This window comes from Erigeron canadensis, chromosome 8 (assembly GCF_010389155.1).
Source record: "Erigeron canadensis isolate Cc75 chromosome 8, C_canadensis_v1, whole genome shotgun sequence".
NCBI classification, from domain to species: Eukaryota; Viridiplantae; Streptophyta; class Magnoliopsida; order Asterales; family Asteraceae; genus Erigeron; species Erigeron canadensis.
The window spans coordinates 29,204,524-29,226,434 of record NC_057768.1 but is presented as its reverse complement, the minus strand read 5'-3'; the positions used below and the strand labels follow the sequence as shown (position 1 = coordinate 29,226,434).

The following is a 21,911-nucleotide window of genomic DNA, read 5'->3' as shown; positions in this document are numbered from 1 at the left end:
ATGTCTTGCCTTGTTTTGACAACTTATTAGCAACATAAATATCCACCACATTTCCTCATTCCTTACAACATTTCCATAGGGTTGCCGCTGTGATATCTTTTGGGAATTTAGTAATAAAAAAGAGATAGCAGAAGACTTGCTGTTCCTGTAGTTAGGGTTAAGATTATCTTTCAATCGAGACTGATTCCTAAGCAGCACGCCAGAAGGGTTGTTGTACTCCTTCTTTGGTCGATTTCGGCCCTTAAACACCCATCGCCATTCACCTTCTTCCTGATAAAAGTTTCACTTTGTCGCCTTAATTGCTTGCCCATTGTTTAAAAACAGAACACTATGATAAAGTCTATTTATTTAGACAAAAAAAAAAAAAAAAAACTAAAACTAAAAGGGTGTGGAATTAAAAAAAAAGTGTTACTTTTCAAAAAAAAAAAAGTGTTGTGTCATTTTTAAGAAAATGATGTTTCTATTCACATACAAGTCTTATCAATTTCAACAAGCAATACTATACTGCGTCAAAGCTCTTTTGAGTTACACCATCTCCAACGAGCAATACTATAGTGCGTCAAAGCTCTTTGGAGCCAGTGGTATTTAGTAAAATTTAACTATTATAGATTAAATAAAAATTAGTACTAAAAACGGGAAAAAAAAAATAATAAAAAAAATTCATGTAATCTAGGAGTAATAATTGTATAATAGTTACCTGGTAAAATAAAAATAAAAACTCTGATACTAAATAAATGTCATGTCCGTTTTCCCTCCTTCCTCCTCTTCTGTTTCGTTTATATCGACGAATACAAATACATCCAGTATACTTTTTGATCGATCAGCCACTATCATTCATTCTCTTCAATTTCTTCTAGGTAAATTCATATACATTTACATATATATCTTTTACTATATCTCAATTTCTGCATATACTGTCATTTATTAATTTCAAAAAAGGGTCTTGTTTGGTGGGGTTAATCTTGGATACTACATTCTCCAAGTTCTGTTGTTTAGCCCTTTTTGTGTATTTGCTCAGGAATCAACTTTAACTTAGATACAGTATCATTATATTATATGTATCTATCTATTTTGACTAATTCTATACAAGGGTTTTGACCAGTCCCTCTCCTTATGTGTGTTTTATAATCAACCAAACTTAGATTTTTGGATACCCAGTTGCTTAAAGTTTGTTAATTTATTCCATATCTCTATTAAGTTTTACCAGGGCAAATTTCTTTTTCATAAGTAAGTACAAAAAATGGGTATGAACCCTAAAATTGAAAACCACAATATTGTGAATTTGTAACTTTGATTGAAGCTGCTTGTATATCTTTTAGATTTGTATCGTTTCGTTGAAGTTTGCGTAATGTAAGTGAAAAACATATGATTAAAAAAAAGACATATCAAGTGCTTAAAGCTGCTTAGTTTGTTTTTTTGTTTTTCTCAATGTGTCATATTTATTTCAAACTTTTAGCCTTAGTTTCTATTCTAATCGACGTCGACCCTTTGAGGATATGCTGAAAGAGGTAGAATCACCATACTTTGTTACTTTCTCTTTGATTTATTGGCATTTAGGAAAGTTATATATTAGTGAAGATTTCGGGGATGCTCTTGTAATCATATCTTGTTTGGATTGTGTTCTACTATAAGGCGTTTAAGTTCATGTCATGTTAATTGCAAGTTTGAGTTGATGAGAATTGTTGGATAATTGTCCATTTGTTATGTTTAAGATGATTTGAACTAGGTCTACATGAATTTTAGTTCGCTACTGATCTGTTACTTGATAAATGCATATTTAAAACTATGTGCAGCTGGTCAGCGTGAGGTGGTAGATTAGCCATCTGGTCCAAGTGTCCAACTATGAAAGACCGTTATAAAGAGAATCACAAATGGCGAATATGGTTTAAAGAGTTGGATGTTGAAGGTTTTGATTTGACTTCTAGCAAAGAACTCTTAGACAGATTAGCAAAGGATACCGATGAAGACTATGCATGGTTTCTTGTGTCCTTGTTTGAACAAAAAGAAAAGATTCAAAAACGGAGTAAAGTCATTCCACGCAAGAATGAGAATGAAAGCGAAAAGGAAGAGGAAAACAATGAAAAAGAAGATCCTCAGTATGCCATGTTTTTTGAGAAACTAGTTGAAGATGGGAAAGCATATAAGCTTAAGACTTCTAAAGATGACGAGTCTCCACGTTTTTTAGTATATGAAAAGCCTGAAGAATCAAATGAGTATGATCATGACCTCCCAACTCGTGGGTGTATCACCATGGGTGATGATGAAGATAATGTGAATTCCTCTGAAAATCGGAGGGTAAAAAGGAGGGTAAGTAATGAAACACGGGATATATTGACTACTGAAGAAGTTTCTAGGGAAAATAAGACCAGTGAGCATAATGCTATAATAGAAGTCCAGAAAGGTCTTACTGGGGGTTCTTGCTATGAATTGCTCCTGGAAAGTAACATACCTTCTGAATACGGTGCATTTCAATATGCAGGAGAACCATTGAAATATGAAGAGAATGTTACAAGTTCAAGTTCTGATTCAGACATTGAGATTTTGGAAAATGTTAAAGATTTTAATGAAGTAAACAATAAGGCATTAGTACCTGCAAAAGAAAGTGTATGTATTTTTTTTTTCTTTATTGGTGGCAAAATGGATGGGTCATGCGGATTGGTTCATAGATTTTTAACAGGTTTTGGCTTAAATGGGTAATTTTTGCTACAGCTTGAGTTCTATCATGAGCACTTATGGTCCACAAAATTGAAGTTTTATAAGCACCTGGCCTGTAATTGTTATTTTTTGGGGGTTTAAATGGTTAAAACGTTGTATGCACTACTGATACACTTTGGGAGACCTGTGACCTGTTTTTTTTAGCTAACTTAATTATATTTGGCTCTTTAAAAATAATACATAATTTAAACGTTATTATTTTTCAGTAAAAGATCAGAATAAGTTGCTACCTCTGGTTTTGACGGTTTCTCTTAGTTTAATTCATTTAGTCTGAAAAAGATAATTGTTTCAGCTAAAACAGCAGCTCATACGGATTCTTGAGAAGCCATATAAGAAAAAAGAGCATAAAATGCTTTCGAAATATTTAATGGAAGAGAAGCCCATATGTCGTCATATAGACTTGCGTGAGAGGCCAGTATCATCTGTCCTTAAGGGAATGACAAAGTCGTTGTTTGATGACAGCCCCAGTAAGTTAAATCTGTATTGACATGCATGTTCTTCTATTAAGAAATGTGTGCCTCCGTGATTATCACTTGATTCTCGATATTTCTGTTTTTCTTTCTTTATAGTTCTAGTTCGACTTTTGACCATTGATGGACTTAATGATCTAAACAACAATTGGTTTTGACCACTATAGTAGATGCATCGTAGTTCTTAAGATGCATGTTCTTTAACATAATTGACATCACATATTTTGACTTTTGCTTCCAACAGATCTGCTGTCTGTTTTCGTATTGATGGTGGTCATTGGTGGTATAGATATAGGGTAACTATTTCATTTTTGTATAATAAAAAATCACTCCATCACGCTGCTATGTCGCAAAGGTTTATCCATATGGTAGTTTTCTAGGGTAAGAGGAGTTTGTGGCTATTAATCTGGACTAAAGCTAATTTATATATCCTGATTTATGTCAGATTAGTCTCCAACCAATGCATGAATTTGTACTTTGCCTCATGATAATAGCACGATTATATTACATTTGTTTTAGCTTATATATCAGATTTGCATCAACCATTATATCTATATGCGTAATGTTGCATCTTCCACTTAGAGTTTCCAGGGTTGTTTTCTGGATTTCACTTCGAGTATCTTAGTATGCAACTGTTACGGCTAATCATATTTTGGCACTGGGTAAAGACTAAGCCCTAGGTTTATCATCAGCATTCATTCACTGCAATCAGATGCTAAAATTTCTAATCATATGTCTTTTTCTTTATGTCACTTTAATTGAATATTTTGTATTGCTATTTACTTCTAGAGACTCTAGTTTCTGTGTAACTCATACAAAGTTTTTTGGATTATTTATGTTATTCTGTCATTACCTTAATCATGCAGTTTCTTTTCAAGTAATGTTCAGAAAGAACAAGAATGATAGCCTTAAAGCTATTAATCTCTTGCGGATGTTTTGCTTCTGGTTAGTGGTAAGATTTCTAAACAAATGATATAGGTGGTAGCTGTAACCCATTTATCTGCGAATTGGTTGATTCGGGCTCTGTGTTATCTCTAACGAGTCCAATGGACAGAACACATATACGATTATATGGTAGTTTCTGTAATCATATGACACCCTATCTATTACTCAATATCAAATTATAAATAAATATTTGGACAAAAAGTATTTACGGGTCAAGCATATCAGCTTTGACCCATACCAAAAATCATCCTTCTTCACAAGGAGCAGAAATCAGTTCATTTTTTTATTATTAGATGTATTTAATCTTCTGATAAAAATGACTAATGATTTCGTCATTTACAGCATGTACCCAATCAAGATGTATTTAGACCTTGGGACGATGATAAAATTCTAAAAATTCTACCAAGGCCTCGACCACCTCGTACCAGATAGGAAGGATGTTTTAAATCGCCTGCTTTTGGATGATGACTTGTAACTTTTTGGCCATACAAAATGGCTCGTGAAAGTGCAAATGCTAACGCTTGTTAAGACGTTGATGGCATTGTGATGTCGTTTTTGGGTAGGGAGGTTCTGTTTTGTCTTCGGGTTGGTTTTTAGATGGAAGTAAATCGATAGATTTGCGATGCAACATTCTGCAGTTCAGAAAAGCTGCATTTGTATCCTATTTCTTCCGGGAACTAGTTCTCTGACCCAGTCAACTGTACTAACCAGAGTTAGAAAATGGTCAAGTCTGATCACTACACCTGTAATTTTTGGCTTTATAAGACCCAATTCAGGCATCACAAACTTTGTTGTGTCCTTTCTTTTGACTGTAATTCAAGAAACTGATTCTGTGAAGATCTTAAATATTTATTCATATATATATAAAGTACAGACCATTTTATGTTTCTAGCAATTAGAACAGTTGAAATTGTTATAAAAAAACGATATTTGTAACTTATAAAACAGTTATAAGTAGTTACGGATATCGTCATGATCTCTAAATTGGCATTCTATAATGAGAGTCCATGAAATGTTTCATAAAAAAAATTAAAATAACTTTCAGAATGAGGAGAGCTTGAAGATGACATGACATTAGAAAAAGGTCAGAGATTATTAATCTCTTTATAAATTAATATATAATCATTTTTAAAGCTTTACAAGATTTGGCATAGTGAGTGTAGGTTCGTATATACACACAATAAGTTAATAAGAGTATGACATGTCTAGTTTGTAAACCCATAAAAAAAAGTTTATAATTGAAGATGACACCTTTCGAAGTCCTAATAACATCACGCTAAAAATATTTGAACGTGACATGACACTAATTGACTAATGTAAAAATCAGAGCCAGAAGTGAGTTTTGGTCCTTTATAAAAAAGATAAAATAAAATAAGCTCCCTATTCAGGTTACACGAAGAAAGGTTCGAGAAAAACGAGTTTTTCTACTCAGATGTAATGATGTATACTGTTTAATCGTTAAAGAATTATACTTAGAAAGATTTGAATATGAGATCTGGATTTTCATGATGATCGCTATATAGAGTTTAAACCTTTGAACTCATATATCTTTCGTTTTTCTTCTCTCTAACATTTATCTAATTACTCTTTTACCATGCACTTGGTTGATTATTGTTGTTTTCATATTCGCCATCCTGATATGAGTTATCTATAACCCCTTATAAAACGAACCGACCTCTCATAATTTAGGAAATTCTACACTTTTTTTATACCAAAATACTCTTATTTCTTAATCTAACTTTTGGTTACGAACAATCCCCTCTTTAAAAGTTACAACAAAAATTTATCAAAATATTTTTAATAATTAAATTACAGTACCAGTCTTTTATTTTTTTAAAAATCTTTATTAACCATTTACATCAACTATCAACACTACTCGACGCCGCCTCCACCACAAACAGTCGTCCTCGTTACCATACTACCGTCGCCGCCACGATCACCGCTGCATTGCATAGGTACCATGATAGTACCCATTAATAAGGCTCGTTTTTTCTTTTGTTTTTTCACATTTCATTTCTATCTACACTCTTCCTTAATTAAGACATTTGTTTACAATTAATAGACGTAGTACACACGACAAAATATTTGTTATAACAAAAAGATATATTTTTTCTACTCTAAAAAACATGATTTACAGCAGTAACGTTTCAGTATTTCACTACAATTTTACCAACAAAACTAACTACATTAACTCGATCAGTTAATTAAATAAAGATAAAAACTTTATTATGCTTCTTAATATATAAATGAACAAACATGAATACGGTTGTAATTTTGTTATGTACGTGTGTTCGTGAACAGTCTTTAATTAACCTAGACAAACAAATATGAACAAATTATAATTTCGTTTGTGTTTGTTTGGTTCGATTAATACAGCCTAGTTATCCCTAAATATAAGTTCCATATAGATGGAGCGTTGATGGTCATCTTTACTTGGTCACATTATGTGTGTCTTTTTCATGCATGTTATCTATCCTTTGATATAAATGGTGCCAAATTGAACTTAACGTTATATATATAGTAAAAGATTAAATGAACTTTTGTTTACAATAAATGTGTTACTAGACCGTTAGGCCGCCATGTTAAACTCAGCCACATACACAAAAGTCTTAATTTAGTGAAAATGATATGTAACTAATTTGATAACAGTAATTAAAACCGATAATATTACAATAAATCAAACTAACTCTTAAGTTGAGATTTTTGGGGACCCGGCCCCAACCTCCATTACGCACCTCACAGGTCACATCAACAATAAAACCCCGCCTCACCGCCACAGACAATAATGCTAAATGAAAAAATTATGTAAGAAATACATATTGTATATCTAACAAGATGTATATGTAATGTCTTACGTACGATTAGAGGTGACATTATTTTTGTTGTTTTAGTGCATATCTTAAGGCATAATCTGAGTATATATTCAATTCAATTATTATAAGAGGACTTCAATGCTTTATTCTAAAGGGAAATGATATGATTAATCCTCTTAATAAAATTGTCTAAAAATCCTTTTAACTATTAGATTATGACATGTGGAAAAATCAGGGCAAGATTACAAAAGAGAATTAGTGGATACCACATGTCATCCTCTTAAAGTGTTAGAAGAATTTTTAGACTATTTTGTTAAAAAGATTAATCATTTTCATTCCAATAGTACATGCGATGATGTTATTACAAAAACAAAAAGGATGCTTCTTAGAATTTTACTTCGGTAAATATAACATAAGTACAAGTTGAAAGAAACTATTTATTTATAAGTATGCCACTGTCAATAATAAGTACATAGTTATTTTCCTTTTATTTTAAAAAGTTTTAAATACTAATGTTTTATATGTAAATTGATAAGTAGTACTAATTTCCATAGATGTAATAATTTAACACTAAATAATTGTTATTATAAAATCTTATTCATTACTAATATTTTTATGGGTTTTGCTAAACAAGGCTCTAAGGGTTTTTGTTAAGGTGCATTAATTAGTTGTACACTTACCATAAAATTCAAGAGGCCGACATTTAATATGGAAATGTACAAACTTTTTATGCACGTTAAGTGAAGCCCTAAGGGCTTCTTTAGTATTTTCCTATTTTTTGTATTAAGCTGATGATCTAGTGATAATAGTTTGAACTCTATGAGTAAAAATACATAAGTCCTTCAATTCGAGTTTATGAAGTAGGATTAAAAGAAATATACTTTTGTAGCTACGTACCAAGGTTCACTTGTTACGATTTTAGGCTATTCGTGAATATATATTTGGTTTCCCAATGATTGGCTTGTAAAATGGTTTAGATACCTAAACGAAAAGAAAAATTATACTGTATAAAATTCTCGTAATATTTTGCAAGAAAAAAAGTGATACTTTTTATTTTTGGTTAGATGAAGTGTGCACGTGTTTTGCATCAATGAAAATCTTTAAGTTGCTGGAAGCCACGTGTGTGGTGAGCCTTTGTCGTGCTCGCGTATGTTAGTAGTTGTTGTATGATCACGTGACGGAAGCTGAAAATAAGTCAATGGTCAACCATTTTTGGCTATAACTTCATTTACAAGTATTTTGAACCGGTGAAGTATTTTTTTTATAAAAACAAAAAAAATCTAGGAAGTAATTCATACTCGATCACTTATGTAGCTACAATAACATTCGTGTTGCCTACCACACTTATACTCTCTTATGTTTACAAGTTTACAGTCAAATTACATTATGCATTGATATTTTACATTTTCTATAATGTATCAATAACTAGCTAGATAACCTGACTAATTTCGATCACTAATATTTTAAACAATTAAATCATGTATATTGGATATCCATAACCAAAATTCATCTTTTTTACTTGTTTGAACATAAAAAAATTGTTCGATCATTTGCTAATATAATTTTCATCTACAAAGTTTCTTGTAGTTAGCAAAAATCAACAGGCTGGCAAGTTGGGACGCAGCAAAATTCCTGCACTGATCTACCACAATGACCATGATATACTAGGAATACGACAACAACTAGGTGGAAATAACAATTATATTAATATTTAAATAATATTTGCTAGATTAATTAAACGAATAATGAAATGTTAATATCTGACATAGATATAAGCGAATTTAATTAGGTGTATAATTGTAATTAAACTCTTTATGTAACAATCCTCGATGTTTATCTACGAAAATCAAATTTAAAAATATCCTATGAAAATATTAAAACATGTGACTGTTGACGGTTTTATAAAACAAAATGCCATTTTATAAATTGAAACCAAGGAGTATTATTTTTTTGTTGTGTACGATAAAATAATGATATTTTGTTGTCAACCATTCAAAGTACCACCACCATCTCTCGTTAGCTAGGTCCTTCGTCATTAATTTGACACCATGCCTATGTATATATCAATTAATCAATCTCAATAAAATCAAAATTCCTTTCGCATGGATACATCCTCCCATGCATCATCTTCACCTTACATAAATTTGCAGGATTCAAAAGTCAACACATATGAATTTAAATTTTTTGTACTTCCATAGTTCATATATTCTTCTATATAATATAAACTGGATTTTTGACCTGTATCCAATATTGAATACGGGGTTTACGATTTGGACATGGGGTTTACGATATTATTAATACTAGATATTCATACATTTAATTCATAAAAGCTTATAATTTTAAATTTATACGGTTCTAAATGTTATACTTTTCAAATTATAGTACAATAATTACAGGTTTGTCACTGTTATTATTAGCTGAGAGATGTTGATTGAATTATTTGCCATAAATGCATATGCTACAATAATTTTCCTATTATAAAATTTTTTGAAACCAGTTGTATACATAGTATGATATAATTATGAAAGATAATTAAGAATTAAATTATAAATATACTTGTGATCTTGTACTTGACATTCAAGTATATGTATATGATCATGATGCGGGTCATAACACGAATAGGTTTATTTTCAATCACCTGTTCTGTGATAATTAGATAATGAATATTTTCATATTCTTTGATAACAATTAGGACTCTTGATTTGAGTGATAATTGTAATTTTAAAAAATTATATATATAAATGATGTCGTTCTAAAAAAAAATTCTCATGTTGATGGTTAAAAATAAATATAAAAAAACTTTCTCAAGTTGATGGTTAAAAATAAATATAAATTAAGTATTCAGGGCTAAAAAGTATAAGTTTTTTATGAAAAATAAAAAAGTGTAAATTAATGAGACTTTTTTTACAAATTAAAATAAATACTATTATAATAATATATTTGGATAATGATTATTAGAATTTTTAATTTATAGTTAAGCGAGAGTTAATTTGATAAAATTAAGCGATTTGATTAATTAATTAGTCATTAGTTCAACTTTCTTATAGTATATATTAAGATTTTGATTATTTTATATATGGTACCTCACAATAATTTGTTGATCGTCTGCCCCCATTTTTTTTTAAAGCAACTTGTAAACAAGTCGACTCCAATCCTCCATAAAGAATATATCCAAGTTTATACGCTTAATAAAATGATAAAATTAACAGAAACATCGCATAAGATTTTGAATTTCTTCATTTTAATATAAAGAATACAAATGAAAGAAAATGCATGTTTATTAATAAACACTCACATATAGTATCTCAATTCTGATTTTAAAACATTTACAACATACTTAATTTAAAAAATTATGGAAGGGGTACCTGTAAAATCCGTTCATATGATTAGGGTGGGCGGAGCGTCCTGGGGAGAGAACTTATATCGGGTAGGTACCGGATGGAACACCGCGCCGGAGAATTATTGACCATGATGCCGATTTTACTGTCTATCTTGTTTTGTCTTTTTCTTCCTTTTTTTTTGTCTTTTCTTCCTTATTTATTTCTTAAATAAATAGAAAGGGAAAGGAGGGGTGGTGAGGCATTCCTAGCATTAGGGAGCGGGCGAGGAGGAGGAGAAAAACCGGGGAAGGGAGGGGAGCAGTGGTGAGGCGCTCCGCCCAGCCTTAGAGGACTTAAGGATGAATTCAAAAATGGACTAGGACTCGTAAGGACCATCTCCATTTACAACATCAAAATTATCTATTAAAATAGTAATTTACATTTCTTATATCTATCCAACCCAACTAAATCTAGCTTTTATACTTGCATTAACAATTCAACCAAACTATTTTTTAATAAAAAGATATTTTTTGTAAATAACATTTCCTCTATTCAAAACTAACTAAGATACTTTTTTGTTTACAAAAACTAATTTATTTATTATCATAATAAAAATAAAATTAAAATTTATATCGTCACTGAGGGTAGGGGTGTATTTTCATGTATTTTCGTGAAATTTATAGCTATTCGAGTTGTTTTCGTAGTAAGAGTAGAATATTATGAACCCCACAAATTGCAGGAACTCTTAAGAACATTATTTAAATTAATTACTTACATATGTTTATATGACTATATAACTAGATTTTAAACTCGTGTCATATACACGGGTTTTATAACATTATTAATATAAAAATTAGTGTATGAAACAAAAAAAAATTATATGTTAAATGTAAAAATATACTTATGTTAGGTCCAGTTTTGCTGAAAACTGGATCTCTCCAGTTACATCTGGAGAGCATGAAGAATTGTCCGAAATATTTGAAGTCCAGTTGCAATGTACAGTTTATGCAACTGATGACTTCCTCCATTTGAGATCTGAAGACATATATCCGAAGACATTCCAATTGAAGTCGAAGACAACAAGTGGAAGAAAGAGAATGGCAATGGCAGCGAAGCCTAGTTGATATTCTACCAGATCAATCAACTGGAGAATCCCCTAGTGTAAATGCCTTTACAAAGCTTACACTGATTACAAGGAGGACCTTTTACACTACATCCTTTTACCCGGACAATAATCTTGTCTGTGGATAAAAGTGCAAAGATGTAGAGTGGTTGAATAAAGTAACCTTTTGTCTTACTTTATTTAGCACACACAAAGAATTATTTACTAATACTTTTGTGTGCTGTCAACCATATTTGTACATCAAAGTTGAGATCTCAATGCTCATACTTCGACTATAAATAGAGGTTCTTGCCCAAGCATTTTAACAACTTTGCAAACACATACATTCTGCAATATTGGTGAACTTGTGCAATATTCTCTCAATCGTAAAAAGGAACATTTCACAACTTTAAGTGTTTTGATTGTTAGGAGAATTTCCAAGTATAGATCAATTGTATTTCATAGGTTGTTAGGATATTTACATCTTTGTATTATCTTGGTTCCGCAACAACCTTGTATTTTATTTAACCATCAATAAATAAAATACACTTGAAAAATACATATTGTCTCACCATATTTACTTACTTGTCATTTACATTATTGCATTGTATTTACTTATTCAAACTTGTCACCTTAATAAGTAACATTCCAGTTAACCTGGTACACTACTCACTCTAAACTGGTCTCGTCCAGATTAAGTGATAGTGTTGCAAAGTACATTCACCATTGACATAGAGGTGTCTTCAGCACCCATCTAGTAATAGTTGGGACTTACAACTTAAAAAGGACTTGCTATATTTAAATGTAAATACTGAATGATAAATAAAGGTTGATGGTGTAGTAGGGTTTATTTTATACAAACTCTTCAGAGAAACAATATCTTTAACTATAATTATATAATTGATCAAGATGTATAAACCATTACTGACTTTTGTCAATCTTATTAAATATTGTGTCTAAGACAAAAGGAGATGGTTAATAGATCGTTTAAGTAAAAAAAAAAATTCTTTAATATATACACTTATAGACACAAAACATTATAAAAACTTAATATTTCAAAATGAAACTCATATGGATTAGATGAGTCTTATTACATAATAAATGACTGCATGTTAAGTTATTATATACTTAAAGGATATTAAACATTGTTATTTCATTATTTATTTAATTTGCTTTAAAGACTAATTGTATTAAAATACTTAAAAATTATTTTGTACATATTGAATATATTGGATTTATATATTCATTGAAAATATAATTTAACATATATCTCATTTTATGAAAGAAAAAAAGTTACAAATAATATGTTGAAAATTTTAAATTATTTTAATGATATAAAGTTAAAAATATAATTCAAGTAGGGTACAAAATGAAATAATTATAAGTTTACTATTTAGTAAGACTAAAAAGATATATAAATTATTGATGAAATTTTTTTTTAAATTAATGAGATTTCTTTACGAATATTAATTTAACTACTAGCATACTGTATACTTAGATAATGATTATTATGATTTTTAATTTATAGTTAGATTAATAATGATTTCATCAATGTTTAATTTCAAAAATAGAGAGTTGTGATTGAACAATAAATGATTGAGTCAATCGTCTTTTAATATAGTTAAAGAAGATAAAAAAAAAGAAGATAAAGATAAAAATAATTATAATGATATTAAATAATTGATTAATTAATATTATATACCAAATTAATACATATGGTGGAGTTTGGTCGACATTATTTTATAAATAATTTGATTATAGTTTATTCAAATTAGTAATACAAATGGGTCGACTTAGCAAGTATTATAGTCAATCCAAATTAGTTTAGCCAAATTAGTAGATATTAATTGGTCGACTTATCCGAATTTAAGCACATGTTCAAAATCAAAATTTAGTAAAATCGAGAGTTATGATTTGTCAATTAAGATTAGGTCAGTTGTCTTTTAGTATATATAAAGAAAAAATTGTAGACTTGCATACATATCTTAATAACACTATTCATGCACATATGATTATAGAATTTATGTCTTAATATAATTGTATAACGGATAATAATTCATATTTCTACATAATTGTAAAACCTAAAATTAAAGCTAAATAACTCAAAAAATTAAAAAAAACATTTATTAGAATTCTACAAAATATTTAGCTTGATTTTTTTAAAAATAGTAAAAATTGTAGCAATTTTTTAGGTTTATAAACTAACTTTTCAATGTATATAAAAACAAACGAAAAATATAGATCAACCAACAAATCAATCTAATAATCAAGCTAAAGTTTTCATCACATGATAAGTGTATTTCATTTTTTTTTTTCAATCTCTTACTTTGATGATAACGCTTAACATAGTCATATTGTTAGGTTGATTTATTAGGTTTATTCATCATTTATCTATAATACATTATAAAGGAAGAACACCTTTTTTTCAAATTCTCAATTAATGAATTGAAACGCCTAATATACCCCTCTTCTTTATTCACTAATTTAAACATTTATACCTAGTATACCTATAATACCCTTAAATTTCAACCAATCATTTTATTCTCTCCTCAAATATCAACCATTTTTTTTCTCTCCTCCATAAATCGTTTTACTCCTCTAATTAATTCAAAAGTTTTATCTCAAAAACCATATATCGATAAATTATAAAAATTGTATGGGTGTTCTTAAAATTTCATGTTCTTTCATTAAAGATGTCATTCAATATATTTTCGATCAATTTTTAAATCCGAGAGCGGAACTCATACAACTAAAACATCTGGCTATTATATGACTTATCACCTCTTATTACTTATCACTCTCACCCACTTACACTTTCTCTCGTTTTTCAAAACAGAAACGAAACAATTTCATTAGATATTATATTAAGTATATTTCGTGAGTAATATAATAGTAAGAAAAAAGAAAAACTTTTGAAAAGACGACAAACAAAAAAGGTCCGTTAATACTAAAATGTGAGTTAGTGGGTTGTGACTTGTGAGCGAGTGAGAGGTACGTACTGGTCCCCTGTTCCTTCCTATTCCTAGACACACGAGAATGCCAATCAAACCATGAATGAAACCAACAAATTATTTAAGAAAAAAAAAACACAAAAGTGAAATAGCAAACCTAATAAAGTCTCATTTTACAACTACTACTATTCTAGTATTTCTCTCATTAGTCTCCTTTCATTTATTCATAACACACACACACTCCATCTTCATTCCACTCTCAGATCACACATTTTCATAACATGATTCTTATATAGTTATAAATATAATGATGAGTCAACTTGCAGCGGAGGAGCAACTGGCCGGAGAATACCGTGACCGGAATGCTGGAACCGGAGGAAGGACGGTAGTTGTAGGTGTGAAGTTAGATTCACAAAGTAGAGAGTTGCTGACGTGGAGTTTAGTTAAGCAAGCTCAGCCTGGTGATAGTCTCGTTGCTCTTCATATCCTTACCAATAATGGTACTATATATATATGCTTTTTTTTTTGTACAATGTTGTATTTAATGTTGTTAGATTTTATATGTATAATGTGATATAATGTTTTTGTTTTGTGTGTTGAAGAAATTATGGATCGAGATGGGAAATCTTCATTGTTATCACTTGTGAATTCGTTTGATTCGGTTTTGGCTGTTTATGAAGGATTTTGTAACTTAAAACAGGTAATTCTATTTTTCTACATGCGTTGTTTTTTCTGTTAATTATAAATAAATAAATAAATTTAGTTGCATATTGATTTGTATTTGTAGAAAGTTTGAGGGCTAATTAAGTCAAGTGTGTATTTGGAAAGGAAAATGATTAATCTCCTAACAAAATAGCCTAAAATTCTTCAAACTATTAGATGATAACATGTGTAAAAATTCGTTACTAGGGCTCGATTTACCTCTCACGTGTTGGAACTGGCGTGGGCTGGTTGGGATTTTTAGAATTTCACATTTTAATTTACTGTTACGAAATTTATCTAAGAAACTAGATTAGTTGGTTGGGTCCACAATCTGAGCAAGCCATATTGATATATGGCAGTTTATGATTTTTGGTGATGGCTGGTGGTGGTTATATAAGAAATTTGGGGAAAAAGAATGATGTGACACATTTTTATTGTTACTGTTAAATTTTGGGGAAAAAGAGGTTTTTTTATTTTTATTTTTAATAGTTTTTTTGGATCGTGTAGGTTGATCTTAAGTTAAAGATATGTAGAGGTGCTTCAGTTCGAAAAGTTCTTGTTCGAGAAACTAAAGCTTATGGAGCGAATGAGATTATCGTTGGAACATCACGAAATAATCATACGGTGAAGTCATCATCCTCGATAGCAAAGTACTGTGCTAAAAAACTATCGAAAAGTTGTTCAATAATTGCTGTAAATAGTGGCAAAGTTGTGTTTCATAGACATTCACCTTCATCAACTTCCAGTACAAAAAAAGGTAAACACAACAAAAATTCTGTTAACTTGTTTTTGTTTAATTTTCGGAAATATGTACATCCGATATATTATGAGGCTGTTAATCTGGTATTTTGTAGGGAGTTCAGATCACCATAAGAATCAGTTACTTAGTTTGTTTCATAAATCATTGAGTTTCAATCCGAAAGTACTAAAGAATGGAAATGCCGAACACTACAATCAAAGCGATGGCAAGAACCTGGAGTTGGCTTTAGTAAAATATGAAACTGAGTGCATACCGAGTGCACTCAAAGAAAATTGTCGAATTTGTTCATTGGATCCAGTTCTTCCTGTTCTTGAGGATTTTTGTGATAATGGTGACGACGATGAAGATAATTCCATGGCTTTAGTACCTGTACAGAAACTAGAAGGGTCGTCAAGTTCAACTTCTTTGTTACTAAGAGAATTGCCTGAACTAAGACCTGGTTGGCCACTTCTTCGTCGAGCCATTTTATCTAGTCAGCTATCTTCTAAAAGATCGCGGGTCCACCAGATATCGGTTGTCCAATGGGCTATGAAGCTTCCTACTAGAGATTGTATGCAAATTACGAACACAGATTCAAGCAATGATGGTGTGTTTGATGATCAGAAAGACGGGTCCTTTGAAGTAAATGAAGAAACTGGAGCAATTGTTTGCGTTGGTGGTGATGGATCTCAAGCTAATTTATCTTCTCCAAATCATGATTCAATACGTTTACCGAAAGAGTTGGAGGGTTTTCATGAAAAATATTCAGCCACTTGTAGATTGTTTCAATATCGAGAGCTTCTTTCAGCAACAGCAAGCTTCAAGCCCGGTTTGCATTCTTCTGTGTGTTGTTACTTAAAATGTTTAGAGTTCTATTTGTATTATGTAAAACTTTATGACTGATTTTAAAAACTGTTCCATTGATGCTTCAGAGAATATGATCGGAAAAGGAGGTAATAGTAAAGTCTACAGAGGGTGTCTTCCAGATGGCAAGGAAATAGCCGTTAAAATCTTGAAATCATCTGAAGATGTCCTGAAAGAATTTGTGTTAGAAATTGAGATAATAACAGCTCTTCGTCATCAAAATATCATTTCACTTTTTGGGTTTTGCTTTGAAGACAACAATCTTCTCTTGGTTTATGACTTTCTGTCAAGAGGAAGTCTTGAAGATAACCTGCACGGTATATATGCTCATCTTGAAACCAAAATTACAACAAAATTGATACCTGTCTAGTTATAACTGTTACCTGATTCAAATAATTAAAATCTTTCAATTCAGGTAATAAGAAAAATGTGGCATTTGGATGGAGTGAAAGATATAAGATCGCTGTGGGTGTCGCCGAGGCACTCGTTTATCTACATAGTAGCTGTGATCAAACAGTAATCCACAGAGATGTAAAATCATCAAATATATTACTGTCTGATGATTATGAGCCGCAGGTGATTGAATACGTTTAGTACTTACTTTTGTTAAGTTGCATTATTATGACCTGAGCCTTGAGGTGTTATATGGACATGCTAACTTGTTATGAACAAATTTTTGTTGGTTTATATTTTTTTTCAGCTCTCTGATTTTGGGCTTGCAAAATGGGCGTCGACCACCTCATCTCATATAACCTGCACGGATGTTGCCGGGACCTTTGGGTATGTAACTTTAATTCTGAATTGTGGTTCACCTTTTTAAAAAGTAAGAATACTTTATATTTGGGGATGCTTATAAGGTTGATTAACAATATATGATTGGATGATGCAGCTACTTGGCTCCTGAATATTTCATGTATGGCAAAGTAACCGATAAGATTGATGTCTATGCATTTGGCGTTGTTCTTCTTGAGCTTCTTTCGGGAAGAAAACCAATAAGCAATGAATACCCGAAGGGAGAGGAAAGCTTGGTTATGTGGGTATGTATTCTCTTCTGTAATTCATATGGGCATTAGTATGTCGTGAATGCATATAATTTCTGTATGCTAAAGACACAAGTCTTAATCTCCAGGCAAAGCCGATTTTGAGTAGTGGGAAATTTCATCACCTGTTAGACAAAAGATTGGTCTGTAATTATGATGCCGATCAGATGGAAAGGATGGCTTTAGCTTCTACTCTGTGCATTAGGCGTGCACCACGTGCTCGGCCTCATATGAGCTCTGTAAGTGTATTTATTCACTATGATTGGTTTATCAGCAGAGCTGGCAAAAAGTGCTGGTCAAAAGTGGTTGGGTTCAAGCGCATAGTTTTTGGCACAAGTCGAAATGGGTTGACCGATAGCACTTTTGTCCAACTAATTAATGTTCATATACATTATTACCTTTTAATTATATTTAGGCCTTATATATGAGTAAGTTAATACATTTGGGGGGACTTTTGGCCCATTTAGACCAGTCTGACCCAATTTAAATTAATACTTCTTTTTTTACCCATCTGGTCATTTGACCTGTTAGAGATGACACATAACGCAGTCCTAGATCAACCCATTTATAAGTAAATTATTCAAAATGCTATGTCTAGTCATAACGAAGAGCCATGGATAATAGATTAATATCAGTTTTAGATTATTTCTTCTTTAACATTATGGATCAAGTCAAACGATACATTCCTGGTACTGAAATTGACCTTTTGACTATGAAAGTCCAAATGAATCTCTCATCTTGTAAATTTCGAAAATTAAAGCTAAAACCTCTTGTATATTTTTATTTAAAAAGGTTTATCACTAAAATATAGTTTCTGTAAGACTGTAATCATCTTTGACACACTAATTATACTAAAAAAGATAATTCAAGAATTTTGGAAAAAAAAGCTTTTCGGGTCAGTACCACCCTATCACCCCATCTAACAAGTTAAACCATTTTTACATGTTACCCAACCGCCCAACTTTTCCATATTGCTAACTCTAGATATCACTGAAAGATATCATTTCTAATGCATTCCATTATCAACAGGTGCTGAAACTTCTACAAGGTGATGTTGAGGTGACGAAATGGGCCAAGCTAGAACTCGATTCTACAGGAGGGTCTGATGCAAGACTACAAGTTTTAGAAGATGAAGGGTTTTCTCAATCAAATCTAAGGTCTCATCTTAACCTTGCATTGCTTGATATCGAAGACTCATCGCTTTCCATGAGTAGTGTTGAAGAAAGTGTGTCATTAGAAGATTATCTTCGAGGCAGGTGGAGCCGCTCTTCAAGTTTTGACTAATCATGCGCACAATGGTGGATCTACACTTTTTAACTGGAGCATGTGCTATCATTACAACAAACCCTAGTATTATATGTCTACACTAGTCGTTACAAGGTGGAAAAACAAACGTTTTTAGATGGGTACGCGCATACTTTAAGATCTGTCCCTGCAACACACCTCAAATTTGTATACCCGACGCCTTTGGATGTGATTTTTAGGTCTGATTCATGTAAATTCATTGTTTTTTTTTTTTGTGGTGTTTTAACTTGTGATGTTCATGTTTAACTGAAATTAAGTACATTAGAATGGTCTCTTTTTGATGAGATCAGAATTCCAAGTGTAAAAAGAGAATGATGTTTCCTAATACAATAAAAAGCTAATTATGTTTTGTTTTGTTATTCTTTCACTTTCTATATTCTTTTAGTTCATTGGTTTTTCTGAAAACCTAAAAGTTAAAGTCTTGAACTAGAGCTAATTGTATTTAGTTACTATCTGAATTTGAATCCGGGACCTCCAGTGGCTAAAATCTTCCAGCTCTTTCTTGGACCTAGTTCATTGACATTTTAACATCTTAAGTGTGTTATATTTTATTTTGATAAATTTTTTAAAGAGTTTCATGGATCATCTTTATTCACATCTAAAGGCCTAAAAATTACTCAATTCTTAACGAACCTCCCCCAACTTATTAAAAGAATCTTGCTTTGTATGCTTGTCAGGTATAACTACCATCATCTTTATATATACTAAAAGACAACTGACCTAATAGCTTATTAACTAATCACAAAGCTCAATTTTATCAAATTAAAAATTGACGATGTCATAAATATAAAAATTACAATTTAAAATTTATAGAAATCTTTATATATTAAATTTAAATTTAACATAATTAATATATCTAAATTTGTTACGACTTATGCATTGAAGCCCAGCTATACGCCTATATACATATGGATAGCTAGTATGGATGTTTGTTGATAAAACTATAAAAGCCAACTTTATCTATTAAACTTTTCTATTCCAAATGAAACTTATAATAAAGATTAAAAAATAATATTTTATAATTATCCAATTATTAATCATTATCTAAAGTTTTTACAATTTACAATTTTTTGTTTATCGATAGTTTACACATTTTAATCTCACTAAATACTTAACTTATACATTTTGTAGCAATCAACTTGAAATTTTTTATTCTATTCTTTAACATTTAGTTATTAAAAAAAATTCAACATATTGTTTTTAAAAAAATTCTTTCATAAAATATATAAAACTCTTTTTCTTTCATATAATACTAACACTTATATAATTTTAATTTTATTAACTAATAATTCGTTAGTCTAAATCAATTTCATTTATTGGTATGTCAAAATTTATCTTTTTGTTCTTCAATCTATATATTTTAGTTTTCGCATGACAAGTTGATACATTATTTTAAATAAAGAAATAAAAGGTAGTTATTAAAATTGTTATTAACTGCCTTTACTGAAGTTGGTTTATAACTACAATCTCCAGTATTTCAAGTACGGACAATTATATGTTGTAATGTGTTTTGACTTTTGAGTAAGATCTAAAGTATCTTTAGGTATTAATAAGGGGAAAAAATGTTAGATAAAAAAATATAAACAAATATTGTCTACAAAAAAGATTTTAAAAAATGAAATAAATATATGTAATCAATTTTTAAGAATTATATTAATTTAATTTGAGCTTACCTACATTTTTAATATTTAAATATACATATTTGACCATTTATCTTATATTGAAAATTTCTTAAATATTTCGTGTATTTGACACGGGCCAAAATCTAATTATCTATCAAAATAGAGAATTAATATATACAAGTAATGATGAAAAAGCATACGCATAATCATACCATTTTCTACTTTAACATTACCACTAAAAATTCATGAGTAAATATGCATATGAAAGAGGCCAGATTCATATACAAGATCCCTTGTTTACTTTTGACTTTAATATCACGAGAATGTACACATGATCACTTTAGATATTAATTTATGGAATGCTTTCTATATATGTAGGTGAGGCTTGTTAACATTACAATATATGGTTGTGATCAAGGCTTGAAAGTAGGGATGGGAAAAAAATCCGAATCCGACGAGAAAACCCGAAAACCTTAATTTTTTGGGACGGGGTGGGGCATTGTTATTGGGTAATGGGTCGGGTTTCGGGACAGGGACTGAGAAATGCTTGCCCTGACCCGACCCCGATAATATATATATATATATATATATCATGTGAAACATACTAGATAGGATAGTAAGTAATATAAATATGTGAAACATACTTCTCTCTAAAATTTCATCTCTTTTTTATAGAAATAATCCATTTTTCCAAAATTCATATGGTTTCTACGTTTTTGTTTTTCTTCATGTCTTTAGATTCAATTTTTCTTTTGTTTTTTGACTTCGTATAAAAGCTTAGGCTCTTTTTATAATAGTTTATTATGTAAGATGGTTTATGCTAAATATAATTGCTTTTCCAAAATTCGAAATATTGATAGATCATGTTTTTATGAGTTTTACAGGAACTTTGAAGAATACTAGCTTTGTTTTTGCTACTAATTTTGAAGAAGACAACTAGGTTATTATCAGGTCGGGTTTCGGGTTTAGTAACGAGGATCGGGTATCGGGTCGGTTTTGGGGAGTATTTTATCCCCGATAGGTATTGGGTCGGGTTCGGGTAGCATTTTTCTTATCGGGTTCGGGTATGTCACTACCCGCTCTGAACCCGCCCCGTTGCCATTCCTACTTGAAAGCTTCTACAGATTACTATGCCATATGTCACACCATTTCCAATGTAGTAGGTAGACAAAGGTCTGATTCTTATCACGTTGTGGTGTATTTAGGGGCGGAGCTAAAAATTTTATTTGAGGGTCGTCAAACAGTTTTCATGATACTAATAAGTAATAAGTGTAAAATTAAACTACAAAATTCAATTATGTTAGTCGGGTGTTGTCAATTACC

General features: G+C 30.7%; 2 protein-coding genes across 2 annotated transcripts; both read left to right on the top strand.

The window, feature by feature from the left end:
- The first annotated feature begins 738 nt into the window (after window positions 1-738).
- LOC122579509 lies at window positions 739-5,021 on the top strand. The gene is made up of 5 exons (XM_043751691.1): window positions 739-857; window positions 1,794-2,604; window positions 3,008-3,182; window positions 4,052-4,137; window positions 4,473-5,021. Exons 2-5 carry the CDS (start codon window positions 1,843-1,845, stop codon window positions 4,560-4,562), a joined length of 1,113 nt encoding a protein of 370 aa, XP_043607626.1. The 5' UTR covers window positions 739-857; window positions 1,794-1,842; the 3' UTR covers window positions 4,563-5,021.
- A 9,451-nt stretch (window positions 5,022-14,472) lies between these two features.
- LOC122611154 (probable receptor-like serine/threonine-protein kinase At5g57670) lies at window positions 14,473-19,325 on the top strand. The gene is made up of 10 exons (XM_043784130.1): window positions 14,473-14,816; window positions 14,919-15,016; window positions 15,526-15,775; window positions 15,873-16,586; window positions 16,690-16,938; window positions 17,037-17,197; window positions 17,322-17,401; window positions 17,511-17,658; window positions 17,751-17,900; window positions 18,691-19,325. Exons 1-10 carry the CDS (start codon window positions 14,624-14,626, stop codon window positions 18,943-18,945), a joined length of 2,298 nt encoding a protein of 765 aa, XP_043640065.1. The 5' UTR covers window positions 14,473-14,623; the 3' UTR covers window positions 18,946-19,325.
- Window positions 19,326-21,911: the final 2,586 nt, after the last annotated feature.

What these genes read in the sequence shown, in the direction of transcription:
- LOC122579509 (XM_043751691.1), top strand. Translation starts at nt 1,843, where the DNA reads ATGAAAGACCGTTATAAAGAGAATCACAAATGGCGAATATGGTTTAAA. An exon ending in GTTGTTTGATGACAGCCCCA is followed by an intron (nt 3,183 to 4,051) that starts GTAAGTTAAATC and finishes TTAATCATGCAG; the next exon opens with TTTCTTTTCAAGTAATGTTC. An exon ending in TGTTTTGCTTCTGGTTAGTG is followed by an intron (nt 4,138 to 4,472) that starts GTAAGATTTCTA and finishes CGTCATTTACAG; the next exon opens with CATGTACCCAATCAAGATGT.
- LOC122611154 (XM_043784130.1), top strand. Translation starts at nt 14,624, where the DNA reads ATGATGAGTCAACTTGCAGCGGAGGAGCAACTGGCCGGAGAATACCGT. An exon ending in AACAGCAAGCTTCAAGCCCG is followed by an intron (nt 16,587 to 16,689) that starts GTTTGCATTCTT and finishes TTGATGCTTCAG; the next exon opens with AGAATATGATCGGAAAAGGA. An exon ending in CTCGGCCTCATATGAGCTCT is followed by an intron (nt 17,901 to 18,690) that starts GTAAGTGTATTT and finishes CATTATCAACAG; the next exon opens with GTGCTGAAACTTCTACAAGG.